This window comes from Colletotrichum paranaense (assembly GCF_030867605.1).
Source record: "Colletotrichum paranaense strain IMI 384185 chromosome Unknown Scaffold_12.1, whole genome shotgun sequence".
Lineage (NCBI taxonomy): Eukaryota > Fungi > Ascomycota > Sordariomycetes > Glomerellales > Glomerellaceae > Colletotrichum > Colletotrichum paranaense.
In genome coordinates, this window is record NW_026848970.1 from 270,414 (window position 1) to 296,582 (window position 26,169).

General features: G+C 53.7%; 9 protein-coding genes across 9 annotated transcripts; 5 read left to right on the top strand and 4 right to left on the bottom strand.

Annotated features, from left to right (window-relative positions):
- Positions 1-1,411: 1,411 nt before the first annotated feature.
- Positions 1,412-1,768, bottom strand: CPAR01_13008 (uncharacterized protein; the record flags this gene model as incomplete). Its single annotated transcript, XM_060497262.1, has 1 exon — positions 1,412-1,768. A coding segment is annotated over one exon (357 nt), but the record flags the coding sequence as incomplete, so codon positions are not given.
- Positions 1,769-4,440: 2,672 nt separating this feature from the next.
- On the top strand, positions 4,441-4,855 carry CPAR01_13009 (uncharacterized protein; the record flags this gene model as incomplete). The annotated part of the gene is made up of 2 exons (XM_060497263.1): positions 4,441-4,566; positions 4,637-4,855. 2 exons carry the CDS (start codon positions 4,441-4,443, stop codon positions 4,853-4,855), a joined length of 345 nt encoding a protein of 114 aa, XP_060343656.1.
- A 3,056-nt stretch (positions 4,856-7,911) lies between these two features.
- Positions 7,912-8,679, bottom strand: CPAR01_13010 (uncharacterized protein; the record flags this gene model as incomplete). Its single annotated transcript, XM_060497264.1, has 1 exon — positions 7,912-8,679. One exon carries the CDS (start codon positions 8,677-8,679, stop codon positions 7,912-7,914), a length of 768 nt encoding a protein of 255 aa, XP_060343657.1.
- Positions 8,680-10,016: 1,337 nt separating this feature from the next.
- On the bottom strand, positions 10,017-11,000 carry CPAR01_13011 (acyl-protein thioesterase; the record flags this gene model as incomplete). Its single annotated transcript, XM_060497265.1, has 1 exon — positions 10,017-11,000. The coding sequence occupies one exon, from the start codon at positions 10,998-11,000 to the stop codon at positions 10,017-10,019; it is 984 nt and encodes a 327-aa protein (XP_060343658.1).
- Positions 11,001-17,490: 6,490 nt separating this feature from the next.
- On the top strand, positions 17,491-17,715 carry CPAR01_13012 (uncharacterized protein; the record flags this gene model as incomplete). Its single annotated transcript, XM_060497266.1, has 1 exon — positions 17,491-17,715. One exon carries the CDS (start codon positions 17,491-17,493, stop codon positions 17,713-17,715), a length of 225 nt encoding a protein of 74 aa, XP_060343659.1.
- A 242-nt stretch (positions 17,716-17,957) lies between these two features.
- CPAR01_13013 (ice nucleation protein) lies at positions 17,958-19,176 on the top strand (the record flags this gene model as incomplete). Its single annotated transcript, XM_060497267.1, has 2 exons — positions 17,958-18,054; positions 18,134-19,176. 2 exons carry the CDS (start codon positions 17,958-17,960, stop codon positions 19,174-19,176), a joined length of 1,140 nt encoding a protein of 379 aa, XP_060343660.1.
- A 195-nt stretch (positions 19,177-19,371) lies between these two features.
- On the top strand, positions 19,372-19,569 carry CPAR01_13014 (uncharacterized protein; the record flags this gene model as incomplete). The annotated part of the gene is made up of 1 exon (XM_060497268.1): positions 19,372-19,569. One exon carries the CDS (start codon positions 19,372-19,374, stop codon positions 19,567-19,569), a length of 198 nt encoding a protein of 65 aa, XP_060343661.1.
- Positions 19,570-21,445: 1,876 nt separating this feature from the next.
- Positions 21,446-21,805, bottom strand: CPAR01_13015 (uncharacterized protein; the record flags this gene model as incomplete). The annotated part of the gene is made up of 1 exon (XM_060497269.1): positions 21,446-21,805. One exon carries the CDS (start codon positions 21,803-21,805, stop codon positions 21,446-21,448), a length of 360 nt encoding a protein of 119 aa, XP_060343662.1.
- A 2,918-nt stretch (positions 21,806-24,723) lies between these two features.
- Positions 24,724-25,800, top strand: CPAR01_13016 (zinc-binding dehydrogenase; the record flags this gene model as incomplete). The annotated part of the gene is made up of 1 exon (XM_060497270.1): positions 24,724-25,800. The coding sequence occupies one exon, from the start codon at positions 24,724-24,726 to the stop codon at positions 25,798-25,800; it is 1,077 nt and encodes a 358-aa protein (XP_060343663.1).
- Positions 25,801-26,169: the final 369 nt, after the last annotated feature.

Here is a 26,169-nt window from a genome sequence, read left to right on the forward strand (position 1 = left end):
GGGTCCCGGGGCCCTTGTCTGGAGATTGGGGGAATGAAGCGGGCGTGAATTTACTCCCTAGGGTTAACCGGAGATATGACAACGGTGATAGGACGATAGGCTTCGTCAAAGGCCAAGGAAGCAGACGGGAGAGGCTGGCACACACTCCCCGGGATGGAAGCTGGTTCAAAGGAGCCCCACGGCGTGCAGCAGATGGGATGGGATGCGAAGCAAGTGATGCAATGTCGCTCGTTGGCTTGATCCCGGTGCTGGTCCTAGGTCTGGGCCGCCACTCGAGATCGACGGCAGAGGAATAAGAATATCTGTGGTCGAGTTGACGTGAGATTTGAGAATTGTGTGCGTAGCACCAATGCAGGATCCGCCAAATGAGATTGGCTGGCGAGCGGTAATTCGATCTTGATGAATTCCTATGGGTGAGCCTGTGTTGTAACACGAAACAGCAGACGGGCCACCACAGGGACTGGACTGATAACGCTACGGTGCGCCGAGGCCGGTTGAGATAAGACGGGCTTGTTGGAACCCTGGGAGGCGGCAGCGGGCAAAGATGATCAGGTACACCAGCAGACGGCCAACGGCCGGTAGCGATTGCGAAGTTTGGCGTGAGATGAACGGGGCCCAGAATGCTTCAAGGCTAGACGAGGTGGAACAAAGACACGAGAAGATTGTGTTTCCAAGAGCTACCTAGCAAGAGGCTGATAGGTATCCGTCCGAGTAGTGAGGCGCGTTGTGTCGCGTGCGTGCGAGGGGTACAAGATAAGGCGACAACGGGAATTGGGAACGGGATACTCTGTAAAAGGTAGGCGTTCCAAGTTCCAGAGACTCGAGAAGAGGTACTTCTCTAGGTATGTGTTGAGTTTGAGTGGTTCCTCGTCAAGATCTGGGGTGGGATGTAGAAAGTCCGAGGGGGCGCGGTGCGGTCGCGGCTTCAAGTTTCTTTGGGGAAAGGCAAAGATAAGGTAGCGTGCGCCGCAGGACAGGAGTGGCCAAGGCGGAACGATTTGCGCCCGTTTTTGGTGATGGAATTGTAATGGTGGTTGTACTTTTTTGGGGGGTGCGGTGCGGATGCAGGGCCGGAATTGGGGCCCGGGACTGGGAAGTAATCCAAACTTGGGATTGGATGGGTTGGATGAATGGGGTTTTGATGGATCGATATCGGTGGACTCTCAAGTGACGATGGCGGCAAGGATGAGATAAGCCTTGCTTATCGGTGTCATTGGGTCCCAGAGGCGGAGGAGAAAAGTATATGTAAGAGAGAAATGTCCAATGTCTCTAATGGCGCTTCAAGTATCCATTAATGGATGTGCCGGTGCACCAGGACGTCCTTGATCTTGGATCTTCGTTCTTATCCCTGGGTTCCTTGGAGAGCGTCCAGTTTGGGGGTTGGCCGTTTTTGTTGGAGACGGAGAAATAATTAAATTTTATGGGGATTGGGTGGCGAGAACGATGGATGGATGGGGTGAGCAGATGAGGAGGAGGATAGAAGAGGAGAGGGAGGGAGGGAGAGAGTAGGAAGAGGGTAAAGAAGAGAGGGAAAAGAGAGAGTAAGAGAGAAGGAGAAGGAAAAGAAAAAGCCAAGGTCGTTAAGGTAAAGAGCACACCTACTCCAGTCCAGTACTCCGTAAGGTAAAGAAAGGTAAGGTATGGATGGATGGATGGATGCGCAAGGGGAAAGAGAGAAAAACCACAGTAAGAAGAAGGAGGAACCTGACAAGATGGGATTTGCAAGCTCCTTCTCCTTCTCTCTTTCTCCTCCCACCTTTACGAATACTCAATCTATTACCGGCCCAACCACGTAAAAAATGAATAACAGAATGTAGGTGAGAGAGATATGGTACCCAAACACTGACACGCCCAGGGGACTTCAAATGCCGGGTGAAGGTTTTTTTTTTTTTTTCTTCTTGCTGTTCTTTTTTTACACTGCCGCTGCCCCTCGTACAGTGGTTCACTTTTTTCGATCAATCTTTGATCGACAGTGTTGCGGTTCCTCTAAACCCGCAAGGACAGACAGAGAGAGACATACTAAAACAGAACGCCGCTTGACACAGGATCTGCCGTGAGAGAGGAGCACAGTCAGGATTGGATGGGGCTCCAACCAGGAAAGGTCAAAGTTCCTGACCGCCGGCGGCCTACTGCAAAGATGTCAGGCAGGCCCGGCCAAAGTCTCTTACTCTACCCCTTCACTATGAATGGCACGTCTCGCGTCGGTGGAGGAAGAAGCAGGAGGGTGTATTGGAAGAGGAGGCGCGGCAGTATCTGACTGGCCGGCGGGCGTTGGTCTCAATGGTCCGACTGACGGACCAAGCGGCCGAAAAAGACATCGAGAAAGAATGGTCCAAACCTTGGTTTGATGGAGTATGGGGATCAAGATGGAGACAAGAGCATGGGCAAGGACATGTCGACTGAGATGGGACGGGACGGGATGGCATGGGATGGAATGGGACGGACACCCTCCTGGCGTCCCTTTTGCCTCTAACTCTCTTACCGCACCGCAGTGCAGTCTTCTTCTGCAGCCTGGTGCCTGCCTTGCCCTCACCGACACGAAAAGATGTGCAAAGCGGCAGCTGCAAATGCAATACCTGAGGAGACAGGCATAGGCATGGCTTGGCATCAAAAAAAAAAAAAAAGTCTCAATGAGACGAGCAGGAGAGAGAGCGAGAGACTTTGTCCGTGTCAGTGAAAAAATGACATGGGGAACTCCCGGCTAACGAACCAAAGTCAAGAAACAGGGCAAAAGGGAAAAAACATAAAGAGAACAGGGTAGGTAGGCCCGGGGCTGTGCTTTTCTAACATCCACGCCCAAGATACGCGGGGGGTGTAAGTGTCGGATCGGTTGTTGAACAAAGCCAAGCCAGAGACCACCCAATTACGGAGGAATGAATTACCTTGCGGCTCGCCAGGAATCGAACGACGAGGCGCGCGTCGATGCGGCGGTCGATAGTAAGGTAGACAAGAGGGCGCAAAAGGTAAGAAAGTGTGGTAAGAGAAATAGACGTCGGGTGAACAATAAGAAAGTGACCAAGTGATCTATCGCTCAAAGACGAGACCAGGGTACGGTGAAGCACTTGGAGACGTCAAGGCATGTTAGCCGAGCAGGTCTAGCCTCTACGCAGTAGGTCTAGGTGACATATTGAACGTTTGATAGCGATTACGTCGTACCAGGAGCATCAGCACTCCGTAGAGGCCACCGGGGATTTGAATGGTAGCAGGGAAGTGTGCTTGAAGGAAGGCGCGAGGCTAAAAAGGCCGCCAGGGCCGTTTTCGTTGCATTCCGCGTGAAAAGAAGAAAGGTGAACAATGGAGAATAGGTATGGAGGACTCTCCGACTCACAAACTTTGGTCATGGTGACTTTGGTGATGGTCACAGCCTGGTGGCCGGATTGGAACTTTGAAGGAGAATTCTCCACAAAAGCACATGGCAAAGCGTGCGACTTGTCGACCCTTCGGCCCTGTCTGGCACGATGACTGGGTCGTCGTTGCTGGGAATGGCATGGGGGAAGGGAAGTGATGGTGTCGATGGAGGGACGGAAAGATAAAGCACGAGACATTTGGGAGGGGAGATGGGCGCCGCCTTATCTCTGTCCATTCCGGGGCAGGCGTTCTAGAAAGATGCTACGAGACAGAAATACATAATGGCAAATGGGCAAATCACGGCTCATATATTTCATCTTGTCTTTTGGGGCCCTTGGGGTTTCCTCAAGCTTCAGCTCCATAGTGTAACTCCGTCACTCCGTCACTCCGTACCCGTGCCTACATTGCAAGGTTGGAGGGTACATGCTTCCCAAGACTCCGTAAGGTACCTAAAGTATGGAAGGTAAGGAACTCCAAGGACTCCAAGGTGGTGGTTGCTGCACGATCCGAGTCGGCGGTACTCGGGCGGAACATGGGGCCCCACCATTGACTACTGCCATTCTGCAGCTCACTCGCCGCTTCTTGCCTCGACCGGCGCTTGTAGCGCAGACGTACATTCCTTCCTGCGTAGACCTGGAGACTGGAGTGAAGTGCCCTAGGCGTGGTGCCCCACCCCTTTAGCGAAGTGGCTCCCATTACCTTATAGAAAGTCCGGTACCGCCCGTTTCGGGTCTAGCGCGGCAATACCCATAACGTAATTCTCGAATATTGCCGAGTCAGAACTCGACGACCAAGGTCTCTTTGGCCCATCGTCCCAACTTCAACCTCCTCTTCAACCGGCATCTCGCGCAAGCAACGCCCATTCACCACCTAGCTATGCGGCACCGCAGTACTTCCTACACCTGCACGGCGCTGACCGCAGCCAAATGTCGAGTCGCAAGCAGCCCGGCTGCACGCAACTGCACAACCAGCAACACCTCAGGAGACCCGCTGCTCTATCTGGAAGAGGGATAAACCTGCGACGCAACATCTACCAGGGGACCACCATCAACAGCATCATCCCTCATCCTAGAATCCGGAAGCTGCTAAGATATGCAGCCCATCATCAAGTTTGAGCGGGCAAAGAAGCGGATTCACCTCCTCCCGCTTTGCTCTCCCACTCACCACCAGGTCATTGTTAGCCTGCCGTTGTTCGGAACCATCAAGTCAAGCCACCACGCCAGCCATCAAGCGGACCAGCCCATGCCATGACACGGATCCAAATCATTACCTACAACTCAACCCACGGCCAAGGGATCGATCGTCCAACGATGACACAAATCACGGGCTGTCGTGTGCCGCCCCGAATCACCGCCGTTCCGCCGTTGCGCTTCAGGGTCCTTTCAACCCATCCCGCCCCTGTCATGTCACGCTTTCCCCGTTGGGACTCTTTGTCACTGGCTCCATCGTTTTCAATCTCCATGCCGCCGGTCTAGACGACGTCTCCTCCCTCCGGCATGCTAGGTAGGAGGAGTCGATGCGAAAGACCATCCGCGCCTGTTCCGGTCACGCCCGATGAGCAAGGGACCTTGCCAGTCCCTGAACCTGAAGTGCGCCTTCTACTGTTATGTCACGGCCCCAATTTCCAAACCGGCATCGAAGAACTTGGATACTCTAACCAAAGACCTCACAACTCACCACTCTTCAAATAAGCCAAAGTCCAGATCTGGTGGACCGTGGACCAGCCTCAGTTCCTGGTAACGCGGGGTTGCGGGGCAATTGGCCTCCTGCGAATCATCGTCCCTGTTTCGCTGCTCATCATACCAACCATGCCAATCTCAAATGGACGTCGATTTATCCCACCCTCGGCACGAAAGAAACCGCCATTTGAGGAATCAGGGCCAGAGAAAAACTCACACACCACCACGACCGAATATCATCTTGGCCCAACCCACAGCATGTGTTCTACGGTCATCTTACCGCCGCCAGCAGTCGGCCAAACTGACACCTCCAAACAACTCGCTACTTGAGAGGACACCTTTAACCGCCATCCCCTGCCCGTCAAAAGTCGAAATGCCACGTCGGTTCACCTGCCGAAAAAGGCCCCCAAAGGCTCTCGTGCTCTACCATCTTCTGACGTTCTTCGACAAATGACCTTGAAACTCAACAACTTAATTGACTCTTCTTCCCGTCTTCTCCTGCGGGAGACCCCCACAAATCCCTGCATGTCACGCCTTCCGACCGCCTCGCCTCAACAATCAGCAAGCCATAAACCTTCCCGAGAGACACATCCCTCGTGGGGGGGGGGGGGGGGGGGGTGCCTTATGTCTTTGCACCACTGTTAGACCACACGGAGCACCCCCCCCCCCCCTCACACCACACGGGGTCATACAATACCACACACACCACTCACACACCGAGACTGACGTGGGGGGGGGGGGGGGGGGGGGGGGGTAACTTCATGTGTTGTGCGACATCGTGAACGCACACAGGTACCACTCACACAGCCTTAACCTAACAGGGGTTCATATAATCGCCCAGCTACTACTTACGTCATTGAGTTCCTATTCCCGCTAGTTTCACGATGCCAGCCCGGCGGCTCTATCGCTAGCGTTTCCGGTGGCCGTCGGCTCCGACCAGGTATAAATTGAATCGACGACTGCCTATTCGACCCAAGTGGCGAATCTTGCCCGGTGAAGATATACCCGAAGTCTGTATTTCGGTCCGAGGCCATGATGGAACAGTGACACACCTCCACGTCCGCAACGGCTCAATTGCATGTGAAACGGCGTTTATGATATATGTGTACCTTATTCTCGTGGTTTCTCCGCGATCCTCACGACCTGCTGCATTCATAGACCCCACATTCTTCACGTGCTATGAGCCGAAATGTCCTATTACCCCGCGGAGACGAAAACGCAAAGTTGCGGTAGTTCTGTCACTAGAAGTCTACAGGTTTCCATACACAGTCTTTTCGAAACAAAAATGCTGCATCGACCGATTGAAAGAGGATGTCACGCCTTGGTGTTTGCAAGCGCCGGACGAGGCAATGGCGGCAAACTGAACGAGTTTCACCGCTCTCCCAAAAAGCACCAAAGCCGAACCAAACCGGTCAACCGCAACATTCGAGACAGCATGCGTCTAGTTCAACTTGGGAATTCGATTGGTCATTGATTCCTGTGATGCGACGAAGGCAGACTGGGCATAGTTGACCGACTCTGCTCTGCCTCGAATGGTCTAGAGCTGTATCGCCCGGCCACTGCAGAAGAGAGTGTGGCTCTGGGTGTTGATTGACGGTTTCCCGCCCTCCGCCCTCCACTTTCCGACATCATACTGTGATGGCATACTTGCTGATCATTATAGGTCAGAATGTCGCGGCCCGACGATCTCGAACCGATGGGAATAGTCTTGGGTACGGATGTTGGACCGTCTTTCCTACAACTCAGTATGTCGGTTCGACACTTTACGTTTCTCATGGATTTATCCGTTCTTTGCACCGAATGCACTCGCCAGATCATCGCGGTGTAGACACACAAGGCCAGTCGTACTTACTGGTCTTGCACGAGTCTTGCGTATTCTCAAGTATCATGAGGGTCTCCTCGTAGATCTTCGCTCCTTCCGCCGACGGAGCTCCGCCTGGGAGACTCATGTGAAACCCTCCCATCGTTACAAACCCCAACTTTCCATAAAACGGCACAGCGTCCGTCGTGCTTTCAAGGAATACCGGGAGCCCCTCAGCTCTGGCGGCCTCCGTAGCGGCATGTATCAGAGCTTTCCCCGCGCCGCGGCCTCGGAAGCGGTAGTCAGTGCACAAGAACGTCAAATAAAGAGCCGGGCATCTCCGCCGGGCCCGGGTCCGCCGCCGTCGGTGGTGTCCGGTGCCGGCGGAGAGAGAACGCCCATGAGATGTCAGCAACTAGAAGATTTGGGGCTTTGAACGTTCAACGCCAACGTCGTTGGCAAAGTGGACACGGGTAACAGGTGTAACGTGGGAACCGCGATGGGAATCAAAGGGAAAACTGTGGTTCCCGCTGCGGCGCTGTCCCCGCCGTTCCGTAGAGAGATGTCACCGAAATGACATTCTGGAATTCGACAAAAGGCGATGCCGAGGGAGGAGGAAACCCGCCGAGAACTGTCTGGGATCAGCGTTTCTGGGGGGGGGGGAGCACCCCCGGGGAGGAGAGAGACTCCGAGTCTTTGAGGGTCTTCGCTATCTGATGCGTTTCCCCACCGGGCCAAACCCCCCACCGGGCAAACACCGACCTCGGAGCCGACTCTAACAGCGCCAGCCAGGAAATGTGAGGTTTGCGGATAAGGGAAATACGGCACCGGCGCAGCTGACATAGTCGGCGGAAAGCCGGGGACAGGCAACTGGGATGGGGGAAACTGCCGATACAGGTAGGTGGATGAGGAATTGACCACACCCCCCTCGCGCGACATGTCCCGAAAATTTCACGTAATGGGAAATACCGGGATGGTGGAGTGGTTGAAGAAGATGTTGGGCTAAGAACGGCGGTTGAATCATGAATGGAGCGGCAGAAGGGAATGGGGGGGGGGGGACAAAAAATAACAACAACCAAATTGTCAGAGAAAAAGAAAGGACCGAAAGGCAAGAGTGGACGAGTAATAATAAACAAGATATTTGAAAGGTGTAGGGCACTCACGGAGAAAAGGCCGGGAGCCCATGGCTACCCGACGTGCTTTTGATGCGGCGGTCGCGTAGGCGGTGAGGTATTCTCGGTTCGCTGAAGCGGGCCACTCTTCGTCTTCGCTTTCGTCGTTGTCGCTGTTCTTGTGGTTGGAGTCCTCCACTGTTGCCCCTACTATGGTTCCTTCTCCGACCTCCGCTTTCGATTGTTGATGGTGTTGTTGGTTCCGAGGAAGTTGTTCTTTACTCCCGTCATCCACCACGCCCGCCTCCGCCGTTGTTGGCAGTATATTGCCCGGCTCTAAGCGTCGTGAGCCGCTGGCGGATGCGGTGGGGGTTTCAATGACATGGCTTCGACTTCCACCTTGACCTCGGCGTCGGACGACGTCCCATTTCACGAAGGCGATGACACGTTCACCGTTCCCGGTGGCGGTAGCATCATCGTCCTCGGCGTCGGCGTCGGCATCCGCCTCATCCACTACGTCGGGGTCGGAGCTGACGCGCGCCACGAGGATCCGCGGCGTGTCGTGGTCACGGAGGTGATGCAGGGCGTCTTTCACGAGGTGGTCGTGAGGGTCGGCGAGGGAGGCGGACGTGGGGAATTGCAGCGGGAGTAAGGTGTTGGAGGACATTGATGAGATGTGGATGGGGGCGATTTGAGGGGTTTCGGAGGGTGTTGGGGGGCAGATCGTGAGGGTTGTCATCGTTGATGAGTTGGAGTTTGTGGGTTTATGAGTCTTGGCTGGTGTGGTGTAAGTTGTGTGAGGCGTTGGTGAGTTGGTTTAAGTCGAGTATAAGCTGAGAGTGAGGTGGGTGAAGGTTGAGTAGTACGGTAGGTGTGTAAGATTTGGGAGTGAGTGGTGATCATGGTTGGTTTGCGGTTATGTGATTTGTTTGTGCCCGTGTGCTATGGAGGTTGCTACGAGTGCTATACGCAAGGTAGGGTTTCTTGAGATATATAGCTTCATTGTGCTTGGAGATATATTGCAAGAACGAGTTAGGACTGTATGAAGAATGAGGCGAGGCTGAACCTGTGAAAGGCTTGGAAGGAGGGTATGCCATCGACTTGTGTTGTCTGGCTGGTAGTTATATGGCTTACTGGCTCTCCTGTCTTGAGTGCTTGCCTTTCCACCTCATCTTGCTCTCTGATATGCTGTGCCTTTTACCCCTCAAAGGCCCTCTTCAAAATATGTGAGTTTATGCTAGGAGTTATGAGTGTTGAGAAGTATGAGGACTCACTTGATGTGTTTTCACTACTTGAAGTTTACTATATGCTCCCTCGCACTGCGCCTCGTTGGCTGATATTGACAGTGGCGATGAATGGAGACAGTATCTTGCGAGTGTTGCTTCTTGTGCTCAATATCAGGCCAAGCAAAAATATCCAGATTCGAAAAGAAGTCCTGGATAAGTTTGTATGAAGTCCTGGCATTATGTCTAGAGATATTCGTAAGAGGTGGGCTTTTCTACGTATTCAGGTGCCCGGGATGAAGTGAACCATACATAACGTTCCGGCAAGATTTGGATCAGGTTTATGAGAAAAAGGGGGCAGAATCTTTTGAAGACACGTGAACGGGTGCCTCGAGTCAACTAGGTACGGCGTGGCATTCGATGCAAACGGTGGCCGAAGCGACGTTCGACGCCATAGGGGCATACATCCAAAGACGTAATAGTCCTTTACTCGAATGAAGACCAGCGTCACCTGCTTGCGACGAGAATAGCTGGCTTCCAGCAAGCTTCTGGGAATTGTGTATGGGAGGCTTGCCACTGTTGTCAATCCGGAAATCCTAAAGCGCCTCTTGGATGTTAAATGATCTTAGTTGTCAACACTCCAGCTACCTGAGCAAGTCGTTTGACAATCGACCCACTGATGAAATATCCTTTCGCGGGAAACCATGTGTAGATTCGAAGCTGCCATATTTTCCTCAGTTCCCAAGCGTCGTCCATCTCTGGGCGTGAAGTTTAAAACTGATTATTGGACTTACTCCCAAGCCGGCTGGCATCCATATGAACCCACCAAAACTAGATTCGTAGTCTGGCGGCCTCAAGACCATCGTGAACGCGGCGCTATGTCTCCAAGGAATCCTATCATGTCCTTCAGCATATCCTTGGAATAGCAATGGTCTAGCCCATCGTAGGTCTTGAAGTCGACCTCATAGCCCATCGCTCGCAAAACCCTCGCCGCCTCCTGACCGTAGCGTACTGGGACATTATCATCCACGGTCCCATGCCCGAGAAACACAGGTGTCTCCAGGAATGATGGACGCGTCGCTAGCTCCGCTACCGTGATGTCAATCTCGTCCCCCAGAATACGCAATGCTCGTTCCACCGGATCGTGTTCAGACCGATTACCCTCCCGGCTAGTAGTCGAATCGCCATCAGAGTGCTCAAAGGGATCGTCATCAGAGCCTTCCGGCGCCTCATCGTACCGTCCACCCAGTCGATAATCTCCTTCCGCCATGGCCTCGGCCATCACGTCAGCCATGGGCAACATCCCACACATACCCAGTATACCGCCGAGTGGCGTCCCCCGCCACAACAACAGGCAAACAAGCGCCGCAGCACAGCCTTGACTGAAGCCGCCGAGCACTAACTTATCCGTCCCGCCCAGCCGAATGGCTTCATCTTCCAATAGAGAATGTATGAATAGAACTGTTTCCTTTGCGTGGCCCAGTCGTGTATCCTCCCAGTCGCCGCTCCCGTCGTACCATTGGTTGATAATGGCCCGTCTGTAAATGGTTGCCCGCGACCGCGGCGCAGTCGGGAAAACGAAGCGCGTGTGCGGTAGAAGATCTCGAAAAGTACAAGTGTTCAAGCCCGGTGATGTGGTTGAATTATTAAGTGGGACAGACAGAAGCTCCGGCGCAAATATTTTCGCACTGGAACCTCGGCCGTGTAGGAGGATGATGGTCTGCTGGTGCGGCTGCTTCAGCGGCGGTATGATCATGGGCGGAGGGAAGGTATGTAATGGCAATCGCGGCTCAGATCTGATGCCCAGAGTTTTCTCTGAGTCTACAGCCTCGGCCATTGGGTATGTGTTGACAGGTCAAGTTGTCTTGGGGTTGGGAGGTGAGGGAGGGGGGAAGAACGGGCGGGTTGAGATGACGTTCGGCGATGGGGCCGGAAAGTATCCACCATGACCGGAGTGCTTCCCGCGGCCGGCCGACGGGTGCGGCTTTGAGACGACGGAATCTGCCCAGTGATTGTATTCGATGGTATAGCAACCGCGCATTATCATTGCAAATGTTATTTTGTCCTTTCATCTAACGTAGACACACTTTAATTCTCGACGAAGCAGATGTGAAGGTTACGCCGGGACATTGGTTCCAAATGCATCGCCAACGTTTACAAAAATCAATCTTTAGGTCCGGGCAAAGTGACAGATATACCATAGCCTGGTGAAGGGATTTGAGGCATATACTAGTCTCTATCGTATCTCTATGCAATCCCGTCACGGTATACTCCCAACCACATTGATATTGGCCTTTTGAAGGTATCAAGAAGAACAACAACCAAGGCATGAAGGTATGCCTGACATGAATACGGCTTATGGTCGAAAGCCACGCTATTGGGGCAACCTAATCGAAGTCGTCATCCTTATTCCACCAAACAGGAACATATCTAGGTCGAGAAACAGTATCCCAGAGAAATGCTATCTCGATGAAGCCGCTGCGTTGCTAGACAAACGCCAAGCACCCTTATGAACTTGCAACTTATCGTGAGGCACCTTCGTTCTCGGAATTTTCAAGCAAGCAAGTTCTATCGAAGTTCACAGCTCCTCCTTAATGGGATTCGAGATCATCCCTCAGTTGCCGAGGGAGAGAGGGCACTCCACGGCACGTTTACCGACAATTCAGCTGGACGCAACAGCCTTGGGAGTGTCTTACATGGGCAAGCTGGCGCAACGGGCCTCATGATTGCGAAAAGCACAGCGCTGATAGTATTGGAAACGATGTTGTCTGAGGCAGAACTGATCTGTATACTTGTCAAAATGTAGGACATGGGTTCGGGCCCAGAGGGGATCTCGCCGGCGTAACCCATAACCTCAACAATGAAAATTGAAAACCACCATATCACGGCAGTATCATCCGAAAGAATAGGGCGTGGCCTGAGCCGAGACCCCATCTTTCTGTGTTCACCAAAAAGACTTTGATCTCGATCACCTGCGATTCTGAGCGACCCTCGGTGTCGTGATTCAATGATTCAAAGGCGAAGCAGACTGCACTGTGGTTTCCACATACTAAGTTCGATGCTTAGTGGATTCCGAACCCCAGTGCTTAGAAGTATACAGCAATCCAATTATATGCATCTTGTGTGCTGGCAGCTGTGCCGTCGTCCATGAATGGCCTCAAATCCTGGATGCTCCGTGTATAGGTGAGACGCATAGGCAGCCGCCGCTCAGCCAATAAAGAAGTGTCATTAATGAACCGAGTATCAGCCAGTGAGACGAGGCATACAGATATTGCTCCATGCACCGTCAGATCTATATCACGATAGCTAGCAACAGTCAGAACCTATAATGACAGGCACATCTTTAGCTCTCCCTCCCAGAAGCGGCACGGGAATCCTGTACGGTTTTGAGGGGTCAGAGTAAGCAAAGGAACAGCCATTCAATCCTCGCATACAGATGACTGCATTGTTCTAAATCTACGTTCTGACTGACGATTCTTTTTGATTGTTCGTTCGTGGGATTGCAATGAAGGATCGTAAGCCCAAGTAAGCACCTACAACTTTGGCTGGAATGAGTTATCTGCAGGAAAGCAACATCTGGCCGGACAACTGTGTGCAAGACCATTGGCTACCCATTCAAATTGAGCGGCACACGACCCGTGGTCCAGGGGTTCAGAGAGGGGAACGGTCGGAGACGCCGTGACTTCATGAGAAGTCGGGTCCGATGGAAACCTTGACCGCCGTTCTTTCTCCAGTCAAACCCTGGTTGGAGCGCGTAACGAGAATCAAAGTTCAAGAGTCATAAGGCTGAGTGAAAGGCCCAAGAATGCAGCTAGACGTCAGTGGACTTTTCAGTATGCGAACCTGGGGGGCAATTGACAGCGTCGTTCCCGCAGATAGACAACTTTTACGAGGTTTCGCTCGAGATTAGCGAAGGGGTGGCAGAAGCTCCATACCAGCATGGTACGCTTGATGAAGCACCTTTCCCTCTTCGGAGACGGGCGGGCAGCGGCGACAACTGTTACTGGGGGGGTGACTGTGGACGGGATGGGGCGGCGGGCTCGGGTTCTTCGTGGAGTTAAATTTAGAGATGCTACTGGCGCTAGTGGCGCGCTTTTAACTCGTTTCTTCAGGGGGCCGCCTGGGTGTTTCTTTGGGAATGTTGGCCCGTTGTGCCAGCCTGCCAGCCTTTGTTCCGGGATAATGGGTGCGATGGTTTAGGTCTGGAGGGGAGTTTATTTTGGTTACTTTTCGATGTCGGTAGTCGTAGAAGCTGGTTCTCGAGGCTTGTAGAGTTGGATCTTGCAGGATCGGCTTGAATATGTCATCGGATAAGGTACATGCGTGGCGAGGGGCTACTGGTCGTACAGAAGCGAGTTTGCAGTTGGAACCCGATCACTAACCTTCAACCCATCTGTTTCCGTCTGCTGTGTTACCCATCAATATACCTGACAGCATGGTCTGCAAGCCTTTGCTGCAAGCCCTGCGCCGCCTCCATGCACAATATGGAGAGGTATCAAACTGCACATAGCTCACCATGTCGATAAGCACACTTTCAAAGGCAAGCCCTAGATAGCCTCCACGGAGACCAGCATCACGAAAGTCTGGTAAGATAGTGGCCCAGTCGATACGAAGGAGAACGTAAAACAACGTGGGCCCAGTGACGTTTAGGACTCGAGATCAGCCTTCCTCGCTGCTCTCTGAGCAAGGGGAAGCCCGAGCTCCTTTCGATTCCATTAGCAGGCTGAAAAGGATTTACATCGATGATCGCATGTTGTTGTTATGTGGGTTCGGAGCAACAGAGTGGCCTACCGAAAGGGCTGAGATGCGGTTCAATGCCAGGTTGACGAGCAGAGACCACAGCCTATTGTCGATGTTTGCTCGCACAGCCACCGCCTGACAGCCTGGGAGGGCGGTTTGAGGCAACCCGGCCAACTGGATACGAGTGCCCACTGCCCTCGAAAGTAGGCCGCTGCACAGCGCGTAGAACGTGGAAGAGTCCAGGATACTCTGAGCCGCCGTTCCGTCGTCGGCTGCATACTGCCAGAACAAGCCGATCAGAGAACTCGAGGCTATGGAACGCTGCGGCGGCTGTGGCACGGAGCGGCCGTATCTTGCTTCTGTTTCTCTGCGGCAGCGCGCTTGCCTCGACTCATTGTCGCTTCCCTTCGGCCCAGTACCGAGGTGAAAGTTGAACAGTAAAGCCTTTTGCGTGACCAGGGTCGCCCGCTTCACCCTTCTTTCGTGTTGTGAAATGGCGCGTGATGAGCGGTAGCCCCGTGTTGGCCTTGGCCCCTGGCCGTACAGCGGAGAATTATGAAGATCTCTGGAGTTTTTTCGGGGCATCGGCACGCAGTCTGAACTTCTGAAGTGGCTAAGAGAAATTTGAATTTGCCCTGACCTCCGAGTAAGAGCACTCGCGCCGATGGTGGAGAGACAAGGGGGGAGCTATCAGTCGGCAAATGACAAGACACTGAGATCTCTGAAAGATGAAATGAGACTGAGAGTATCCGTATCGAACGGTTTGGTATTAGAAATGACGGTGGGAAAAGGGGCGGGCTGCACTGTGACTGGGCAAAGAAAGTCCTGTTCCCCCGGGCCGCCCTTTGTTTCGAACTGTCGGGCTGAACTTCTGAACTCAGTTCGGAGCTTCGCAAACCACAAGAAGAAGAATCAAGGGATTCCTGGAAGGATAACTCCTGTTTCAACCTCTGGACAGCAGGTTCCGGTTCGCGATAGGTCAGAATTGGCGATGTGGCTTGGTTCTTGGAGCGCTAGGATTATGGACTCTGTAAGATAAACGGGGCGCTGCAACATTTTGCTACTGGAGTTTGGAGATCGAGTGGTCGTGGTTGGCCGACGGTGGCCGCGGGGCTCGGTATATCTCAGGAGGTGGGATGAGGACTTTGTGACTCTCGAAGATTGATCATTGGTAGCCCCGAAATGAGCACGAAGGACAATCCAAGAATCCGGAGACGCGCTGGACCAAACAGATGGTTGCGAGTCTCGAAGCCGCCGAGAAAGCACATCTACTGCTGCATTGCCGGGCGCAGCTCTGCTTACTCCTACATTATGCGCGCGCACATGGCCTCAGAGCGAGTGTAGATGCAGGAATTTAGTGTGGCATACAGAGTCCGCGGGTTCTTCGCGAGCAAGGCATGCGAGCAGGAGATACCTAGACCCATGGAGTGCCAAGGTCTGACAATAACGTGTATGCTGCGGTGCTAAGTTAAGGTGCGCTAGGTTTTGGAGGAGGGGGATCTCCCACTGGACGAGCGAGAGTTTAGCCTCGCAGCGGGAAGCTCACGGCCAAACACGGCGCCATCGTCGGGCAACGGGGCCCCGAGATTATTCTTGTCTTGCTGTGGTAATGTTGTTGACCAGGGCAAGTCGGGTTGCTGAGTCGAGTCGAGCGCGGGGGTTCGATGGAAGTTGGAGACCGCCTGCCCGTCACTGAGAGAGTCAAAATTCAGAGAGAAGTCGACACGGACCGGCTCACGGATGTGCCGCAGGGATCACCGCTGCTTCACCTGCTGAGTTGTTGCAGGCACCGGCCATCAGGTGGACGTACGATGGCGGTAGGCTGCAGTGACTGTCCATTTGTGCCCCGGTGTCTGGGTCTTGGAGCCCCCTGCAGTGAACACAGACTGCAGTGCCCCTTATTTTGTCAGGCGAAGGAAGCATGAAATTGGTTGCGCTCTCGGCTTGGTACTCGATAAGACACGTCGATCAACGAGGTGAACCTGTTCGGCTTCCCTGGAAAAGCAAGGAAGCAACCCTTCTCGATCTTGGTTTAACAACAGCTTGTCGAACAACAGCGGCATAACTTCTTGTCTGCTAACGGACCCGGCGCCATGTGCCCTCTTGGAATGCTGGCGCAAGGGAACAAAGAAGGCGGGCGGCTGAGTGACAGCAGGAAGCTAAGGCAGGTTGGCTGACCCATCGCTGGACGTTGCCTCCAAGTCATCCCGAGGAATGATTCGCCTCGTGGTAGCAGCTCTTTGGAATGCACTGGAAACGGCCCGGTCGAGTCGAAGAAGCCGGCGGCAAACACAATGTGCAACGCAACGTCACTCATGGACGTGGTAGCGGTAGGCGAGGTGCTGAGCGTTGACTCTTGAGGCGAGTATGATGGAATCTGATCTGTCTGGCGGAATTCCGCGCGCTTCATCACGAAGCGTAGCGAGGTGTTTCTTCGTGTTCCATGTCAATCATTGCTGATCATCTGACGTCCCAAGTGGCCGTTGCCAGGAAATTATGCTTGATTGACCGTGGGCCATGGTCCGCAATGATGTATCCGTATGATGGACCGTATCCGTAGTGCCGTACGAGAGATATCCCTCGATGTCTCCATACAGTATACGTACATTTTGTACGTACTTCTTAGTCAGATTTGAGATGCGGTACGTGCCCAGATACATGCATGGTCCGTCGCTTCCATTGACCTGGGAGTGGCAGAGTGCCGTCCCAACTTCTCAAGTGGTGTGTGTGTCTCCTGTAGCCTGCTCATCCCTTAGGAATGGATGGCAGCTGCTCTTCGAATCCTTGGACGCATCTCTTTCCTCTCTTTCTACACTAAGATACCGTGCTCTTCCGACTTCCGTCAACTCTACCATGACCAAACTCCCGCTGGTTGGTGATGCCTTCCACCCGGAATAGACACTAGGAGTCAATTTCTCCCAGTCCCTCCTCCTCTGCCTTACGGAAAGGAGACCCCGGACGAAAAAAGAAAGCAGCGCCACCCCTCCAGCTGCCTTTCTTCTTTGGGCAAAGTCATTGATTCCTTCTTCTTTCATTGGGCCATCTATGCAAGTGCAAATTAACCCTTTGCTCGTGGGAGGGACTTTGGGAACAAGCAACAGCAGCTCACCGGCCTCCCCAGTACCAGTCCACCTTGACTTCTCACTTCCTGGATCTTCAGTCTTCAAACACTCGCTATTCTTCTCTCTGGTCATGTCGCCACTCACAAGTTGCAAGTCTCCATATGGTGCCTTCACCAGTTGACAGTTGTGCGTGCACACACACACACACACATCAACACACTCAAAGAAGTTGTCCTTTGACAACAACAGCGAACGGTCCCATAACCCCCAGTCACTCTGACCTTTCCTCCAAGAGCTAAGAGACCAGGGGTGTCGATGGTTCAGGCTCAAGAGTCAAGGCTTGGCCGATGACCACCCCCTCACCCCCTTCCCAGGACACTAGGCAAGTGCAGGGTCCTGAATAAGGTACGAGGTCGTATTGATTCGCCCAGCTCGTGGAGCGTGGGCCATGGCCCATGGAGACACATCCCACCCCCGTCCCGTCCAGCCCAGGGACCAAGTCACCAAGACAAGAGAGAACGAGCCATGGCGCGCCTTTGCCCTGGTCTGTCCATGGTCACCGGTGCTTACCTAGTGCTTGGGTACCACAGATACTTGGTCTTGGTACCTGTTGTTGGTGTGGTTGCTCATGTTCTGCCTAGTTGGCCCAGCTGGGCACTGCTGTGCCTCATCTCGTCGAGTCCAACTAATAAAACCATCCTCCCCGTTCGTGTGTTTCTACCCTTTTACCTCGTTCCTCACCTCTTCTGATTTTGCTTCCCCACGAGCTTCTACCTCTTGCCTTTTCTTAGCTTACCTGCCAGTCCCTCGTTAATCGGCATAGCTTTTCATTGTTTCCACACTATCACTCCTCCTCAAGCCACTTTCCAGCTTCCAGCTCCTTTAATACTTGTCAGCGGCCTCTGATAAATATCCCGTCACCTTCGAACCTTTTCTCATCAAACTCGCTACTCGCTTCTTCCTTCGATCGACGTATACGAATCACCGGCAAAATGCTCTCCAAGATCTTCTCCGCTGCCACCGTGGCTCTCGCCGCTTCCACCATGGTCTCTGCCCAGACCTTCACCACCTGCGATCCTACCAAGAAGGGTATGTTTTTTTTTTCGTCCCCGGTTTTCGTACCACCGTTTGGTCTTCTAGTGAAACAGCCTTGCTGACTGATCTTTAGATTGCCCTGCCGACCCTGCTCTGGGCAAGTCGGTCAGTATCGACTTCACCAAGGGCAACGATGATTCCGTCTTCCGCAAGCTCGACGGCACTGCCGTGAAGTTCGAGGATGGCGGTGCTCTGTTCGCCATCAACAAGGAGACCGATGCTCCCACCATGGCCTCCAAGAAGTACATCTTCTTCGGCAAGATTGACGTCGTCCTCAAGGCCTCTACCGGCCAGGGTGTTGTCACCTCCGTCGTTCTCCAGTCCGACGACCTCGACGAGATCGATTGGGAGTGGGTTGGCGGTGACAACGCACAGGTTCAGACCAACTACTTCGGCAAGGGTGACACCAGCACCTATGACCGTGGTGCCTACCACCCCGTCTCCAACCCCCTCAACGACTACCACACCTACACCATTGACTGGACCCAGGAGTCCGTCAAGTGGCTCATCGACGGTGCTCTGGTTCGTGAGCTGAAGTACGCCGACGCCAAGGGTGGCGCCATGTTCCCCCAGACTCCCATGGAGGTCAAGATCGGAACCTGGGTTGCCGGCCGCAAGGACGCCCCCAAGGGCACTGTCGAGTGGGCTGGTGGTTACACCGACTTCTCCAAGGCTCCCTACAACGCCTACTACAAGTCCATCACCATCACTGACTACCAGGGCAACAAGGGTGTCAAGGGCGCCAAGGAGTACGTCTATGGTGACCGCTCCGGCAGCTGGGAGTCCATCGTCGTCAAGACCGAGGGCGGCAGCGACGACAGCTCTTCCTCCGCCTCCAAGACTGCCACCAAGACCGACTCCAAGACCACCCTGAGCACCGTCACCGCCTCCGGCTCTGCTTCCGCCACCGCTTCCAGCGGAGCCTCTGCCACCGAGGACGCTGCCTCTACCGCCACTGGCTCCAGCTCCGGCTCCGGCTCTTCCAGCGCTTCTTCCACCGGCACCGCTGCCGGCGCCTCCAGCACCCCCTCTACCGTTGCCGCCAACTCCGGCTTCATGAACAAGGCCAACCTTGCTCTCGGTGCCGCCGGCCTCTTCTTCACCTTCCTGCTGTAAGCGGATCCACCGGAACTCTTGAACGACCGTACATGCGCATAAAGACAACCGAAAAAAATCATGCCGCCCGGAGAGCGGATTGTACAACTTCTTCACTTCCGATCACGATCCTTATCACGACTGAGTTACGCATGTTCCTTCATGGACCTAGCGCGCAGTTGGGGCCATACCTTGCGACATAATCTGGTACTTTTAATGATCACGCTCTCCCGCGGAATTCTGTCTCCAAGAATTGGAGGAAGCTTTTCTGCGACGGCCTTGCCAATGTTTCACGCGAGAGGAGGAAAGTCGAACAATGGGAATTGCATTTCAGATGGCGGATGCCTTTTTTTCTTGAAGCAGCTGGGTAGTGTTTGTGGAAGATGGACTATGATACCTTTAGAGAAGAGTTGAAGAGGACGCCTTGTGCCATTTCGCCGAGGTAGTTGAGACAGACGAAACGTTGACAATCAAAAACAATTCAGATTTGAATACTATTGCCAGGGCTTTTCGATTTGCGTGAATCTCACATCATCAAAACTTATACAAGGAGCTCAGGCTCGCATAACATCGTCGAACGTAGGTGCCTTGGTAGCGCGACTTGAGCAACCAAGAAAAAAAAAACACCGCGATTGCAATCTCGCCGTGTTTGAAGTTGAGCGACCCTAGCAGGGTCCCCCACCTGAATAAGAATTTTGACTCAAAGAGGAGAGGGGGGCCGGGGGAGGATGGATCCCAGAAATCGGATCCATTGCCACGCTCTACCTTATTCGGTACCTAATTTCCACCTGTGCACCGTGGCCGTCCTCACCAAGTAAGACCCAAGCAAGGAGACTTCGAGCGAGAGGCGTGAGAGGTCTCCTGTAATAAGGTACTAGAAAGTGTGGCAATGTGTGCCTGGGCACCGTCCGGTGCCGCACGGGTAGCCTAAAGTGTCTCTGCGCGTCTGATGTGATTCTAGCGTGACGGGCACCGTTGGAGCCAAGGAAAGGATTTTTGTTTTTCTTTTTGGGGGGATGGGATGAGGAGGAAGGGGGGGGAGGGGAGGAGGAGGAAAGGAAATGGGATAAGTACCGCGCAGCAGCGTCGAAGGATTTGGGTGCGTGAGACTCGCCCGAGTCTTGTTAATCAAACTTGCTTGGGCCCAAGGATCTTGGTAGGCGATCGTCTCTTGAGTCTAGTGTTTAATGTTATTGCGCATCGCCCTGCGGCACAATTGTCTCGATTCTGCCAATGATGTTTTTTGCTTGGCTGCTCGCCCGGTTTCAGTGGCTTTTCTTCTGATTGAAGTCCTGCGGGAATTGTAAGATCCGTAAGGTATCCTGACGCGCTGTGGGAGGCCACATTATGATATTTCCTTCTTCCGTCCACCGCTTGTTGTTGTGTCTATTGTGTATAGATACCATCGCAATGAGGCGCAATTATGAGTCGTCGGGCTCTCTGAGCAGGAGGCTAGTCGTTATTCACGATTTCGATACCAATATCATCGTAGCATGGCCCGGGTTGATGGATGACCTTTGCTGTATCCGTTCCTGTATGGCATGCCTACCACTTCACAGGCCTGGAGGACCGTGCCGTCCGAACCGCCCAATCAAGACAAAAGTTCCGTTTTGTCCGGGCCTAGAGGGGGGAAAGGGGCTGACGGTGACAGGCGGTGATTTGCTCCAGGGCCCTTGTTCCTCGGTACGTGTATTGACCAATTTTCTAATTGACTCGGCGAGAAGAGGCGGAAAGCGGCCCGGGGTCTCGTTCAATATTGAGCCGGGGGAGATACGGCGACGGTTGACCCGACAGGCGAGGGAGCGGAAGATGCCCGGACATGAAGGCTGAAAGTCGAGACCCTCATAGAAACCAAAGGTGCAACTATCTCCTGGGAAAATCAAAAGCGAAGCTATCGTGGGTAGCTTCCCTTTGTGGTGGGTGCATGTTCGTACCTAGTAATTTTGGTGACTGGGCAATGCGCTTCCCAGGATCGGTAAGAAAGTATCCAGATGCTTGCCTGCCTGGGCCAAGGGTTTGAGTTCTTTACCTGCGCTTTTATCCAGATTCGGTTGCCCCCGAGGTACTGAAATTATCAAGAGGGTTGCGAACAAGACGTAAGGAAGCGAGACAGTTCTCAACTCATTCCAAGATGGCATCGGCAGCTGGCTTTCATGAAATCGGGCCTGCCAGGCTTGATGAAGATGGCTTTGTGAAGGGACGGAAGGAAAGATTGAGCGTGCATGGCCCCGTTGGTGCCTTCCGGTCGGAGGCTTGGGTGGCTTCCTGCCCTTCGGAAGGCGGCAGGCACTCACTCCGCTTTGCCCGGCCCCTTACTCCGTTCCTGCTCCCGGAGCTTCAAAGACGGCCGGCGTTGTGGACGGGTTCGTCTCCGAGGCGGTGCCGTTTCATACCGTTTCAATTGGGGTATGTGTGTACATGAACTAAAAACGTGGGCATGGCAGCACGCAGGCTTTTCTGACATATGCAGGTACGGCGCACAATGATGTCGATATCGGGCTTGGCTAGCACCGGTCTGCCGTTGGAGGCAACATGTAGCTTGTAGCCGGCTCATCGGGTTTCGGTGGCAAAAAGAAGTTACTCGCGGGACCCTTCTCTTGGTCTTCGGGCGTGGCATTTCGGACCTGCCGCGCCGATCGGCCTCTGCCATGCGGATCTCGCATGGCTGCTGTTACTAGGAAATCAAGCAATGGCCGGCGCGGACGTCACCACCGACGATCGCGGCACCGGTCCCCTTCTGACGGGTTTGAGATGCACACAGGTAACACCCACCAGCGAACTGTGGCAAGGTGGAAGTCCTACGTCGTTTTCGTGATTTTTTCAAGCACATACTTGCGCGTGTCTTACTTCACGATTGTGCTATTCTGAGTTGAACATGTCTGTTATCCCCAGGAATGAAAACCATCTTCTCGGTGTGAAGCTCAGATGGCAATCGGTTTTCACCAGGCAAGGACGGGGAACGCGGGGGTGTTTCCGAGCACGTTCCGACATTCCGCATGGCGTGGATATGCGGTGATTGAATAAACCCTCACCAGCAAAACCCCCGTCCCCAGGGAGCGAACACAAACCCAGGGCGCTCGCATCTGGAACTCGGGATAAAGCATCTCGTATACTGCCCCTGCTTCGCTTCGGTATCTCCCCGAACGGGAGACGCGGGATCTGGCAGCGGCTCGGATATAGGGGGGGCTTTTCGGGCATCTGCATCGTCGTTTGTACAATCATCCGATTCCTGAAACTTTGGATCGGGCTCGGGGATTGTATGAATAGTTGGGGACTCAAAGGTGCAGGAAAGGTGCAGTGGGATCCCGGTGGTCGCCTTGGTAGACGGACATGCATGATGCGGCAAGGGCGGAACATAAGATAATCAAATCAAAAAGGGGGACTGTTATGAAAAGACATGACCAAAGGTACGGTGTGTTGCAGCCTTGAGCAGGATGCATGAAATCGGAGTCAAATTGTTTCCACATGCGTGTTTTGAGGTCTTTTTGGGGAATAGAAGTCTACGAGATAAGTCCGGCTGCGTACTAAGCAGAGTTCCATCCTGCGGCCTTGCCAGCTGTACGGATACGGAGCACGATTGCCTCTGTAATTCCGTGGCCCGGAAGGGACCCTTGCCGGGCCACGTTTACGGCATGTCTAGTGACGGGGCATATTCTACCGGTATCTGTCTTGTCGGTGAGGTAAAACTCTCCGTCCTCGCACCGGTAGTTGTCAGACTTTCAGCTATCATCTTATCTTCACAATGACAGCCAACTAGCGTGGCGATAGTAGAAAGATTGGCATTTAGAATTCCAAGCTACCTCATCGTCGGATGATCAATATCCTCCTGGGCAAAGATAAGAGGAAACTTGAAGATCCATTCACTTCACACAACAACAGCAGCAACAAAGTTGGACTGAACCGCGGCATCGGGCGGGTCATCGGTGACGTGCCGATGGCCCCTGCACGGCAGACTTTGTGATTTCTCCATAAAAATGTACGTTTTCTAGAAGCTTTGACAGAAGCAAATCGAGAACGGCGAAGGCCGGTCAACCGCCGCCCAACGGGAAGAATCCGCAGTTGACGTAAGGGCAAGGCTTTCGAAGGGGGCCACAAAATCTCTTCAAATTCCAAACTGGAGCTCAGTCATCAATGAGATCAATGAGATGAGGCTGAACGATTCATTCAATCGTGTTGGCTGCCAAGTTGGTTTCCCCAGTGGCCTTGGAAACAGGGGATGATCGACCCGGGATGGACTTGAATGGAGAACATGGTGAAGAAAACCTAGAAAAGCTTTTTTGTGCAAATCCCCTTTCAGAGTTGTCTCAAACACCAGAGAGACCTGGACTCCAATTTTTTTTATCGCTCTCTTCTCAGTCCCGCCCCTCAGTTGCGGTGTGAAGCCACCCAAGTGCCGGAAAATACTGGAGTCGATGACATCAAAACACAACCTACTCGGGAACGGCGGCCAAAAGAATCCCTGTACTCACTGCTGGATTGTGGACAACATGCCTTACTTCGTTATCCATTCGTTCTTTGAACAGGTAGCTCCCCATCTAGCCGCCGCATTTGCACGTCTCCAGCTCTTCGTGTGTCGACATGTTGAAGTTTCGAATAGCGGACAGAAAGAGCCCGAACCCCCACCCTTCTTCAACAGCAACATCTCGAGCTGTAAGGATTAAGGACGTGCCGGGTAAAGCTCAACCGCCATCTAAAGAGAGAGATACAGGATCTAGACGGAGATGCAGATAATGTGAGAAGCCGTTGGCTCTGTTGCCGTCATTCAATACCGTCCAATCCAAGCATCCATGGCCAGGGTCCCCCGGTGATTCTTGATAGTGTATTGTGTACCCGCGCAGATAGAAGGCAAAAGCACAACCTCCAAGATTTCTAAGCCAGATTTCCATAGTTGCCCACCTCGGCCGGCCCAAGGCCCCATATCGGCCCGGCGAATCATGACGACGCATATCGACCTTCTTTGACGTTCCGTGCTGGAAAGGTTCCGCACCACCACGGTTCCACCCCCCTTCCAAATTGTTCAAACGGCGTCTCTGCGTCTCTGCGCCTCTGTGCCTCTGGCCTTTCCTGCATCAACGGAGTCTCAGTCAACGGGGGGCCTTCTTCTCATTCCCCTTGGTCCTTGCTCCATCGATCTCGAACCGCGGCACTGAGCCGCACTTAGGCCCATCTAGTTTCCAATCTATTCCCACTTCGTTCCCGCTGTTTGACTCCACCCACGTTGCAGTTTTTTTCTCCTCTGCCCTCTAACACGTAGTACTCGCTGTATGTTTTTTTTGCGCAAAATTCGTTATCCAGGCTTTCCAGCTTCATGGTTCCTTGGACGACCGGCGGCGTTAGTCCCCTCTTTCGCCGATGAGTTTAGGACTTAAGTTGATTTGCAGGATGGGGAGCTAAAGGTTTAAAGAGGCGTGTCATTCCCGCCTTCCAACGATATCATGCTACTCTGTACACACAAGCTTTCTGTTCTCTTATACATCAGATCATCTCTTTTATAACAAAACAAGAAACAACCTTTCTCCAGATACCCCTTCTTCTTCCTATTTTCTAACTCGACACACATAAATCACAATGGCCGCTACCGACTACAAGTTTGAGGGCTGGGTTGGCCTCGACGAGAAGTCCTCCGAGGGCAACATGGTCTGGCAGGAGTACGAGCCCAAGCCGTGGGAGGAGAACGACGTCGACATCCAGATCACCCACTCCGGTGTCTGCGGCTCCGACATCCACGTCCTGCGCTCCGGCTGGGGCCCCGCCCCTTACCCCGTCTGCGTCGGCCACGAGATCGTCGGTGTCGCCGTCCGCGTCGGCTCCAAGGCCGTCGGCGGCATCAAGGTCGGCGACCGCGTCGGTGTCGGCGCCCAGTCCGACTCCTGCCTCGGCCGCCAGGGTCCCTGCGAGCCCTGCGAGACCAAGAACGAGCAGTACTGCCCCAAGTCCGTCCACACCTACGGTCACTTCCACTACAACGGCGGCAAGGCCATGGGCGGCCACTCAAAGTACCACCGCTGCCCCTCCCACTTCGTCGTCAAGATCCCCGACGGCCTCGAGTCCGCCTACGCCGCGCCCATGCTGTGCGGTGGTGTGACCGTCTTCTCCCCGCTTAAGCAGCACGGCGCCGGCCCCGGCAAGACCGTCGCCATCAACGGCGTCGGCGGCCTCGGCCACATGGCCATCATGCTCGCTAAGGCCATGGGCGCTGACAAGGTCGTCGGTATCTCCCGCAAGGGCGACAAGCGCGACGAGGTCCTCAAGATGGGCGCCGACGGCTACATCGCCACCAGCGAGGAGCCCGACTGGGCCAAGACCTACGCCAACTCCTTTGACATTGTCATCTCCACCGTCTCCTCCGCCAAGGTCCCCATGCAGGACTTCCTCAACCTCGTCAAGCTCGACGGCTCCCTCGTCCAGGTCGGTCTCCCCGACGACGGCGCCTACACAATCTCCCCCGTCCCCATGGTCATGCGCCGCGTCAAGTTCACCGGCTCCCTGATCGGATCCCCCCACGAGATCCGCGAGATGTGGGAGCTCGCCGCCGAGAAGGGCGTCAAGCCCTGGATCCAGGTCCGCCCCATGAGCGAGGCCAACCAGGCCATCGTCGACTTGGAGGAGGGCAAGGCCCGCTACCGCTACGTCCTCGAGAACTAAGCCGGAGGAGATTGTGTGTTTCGAAACATGATCAAACCGTTTTCTGGGGATGCTGTATATAAGATGAGGTTGATGACATGACTTGGGTGCATAGAAAGGGCATAGCGATTGGTTACATTATAGACATAGAGAGATAGACAAAATCTCAACTCAGAAGCTAGAAGCTTCGAATTTCTTATGATCTGGTTTACTCTTATCCGTGATTTTTCTACTTACAAAATGAGTCTGCCTCTAAAGGTAGCGTTCACTGGAAACTCCAAAATTGAAAAGGGTCCCTCGATTAGCTCCGTTGAGAGTAGCCCTTTGTAGATATTTCTGAAAGAAATCGAGATTTCCCGGTCTGTGAGCTTCGGTGTGGCTCCGGATGAT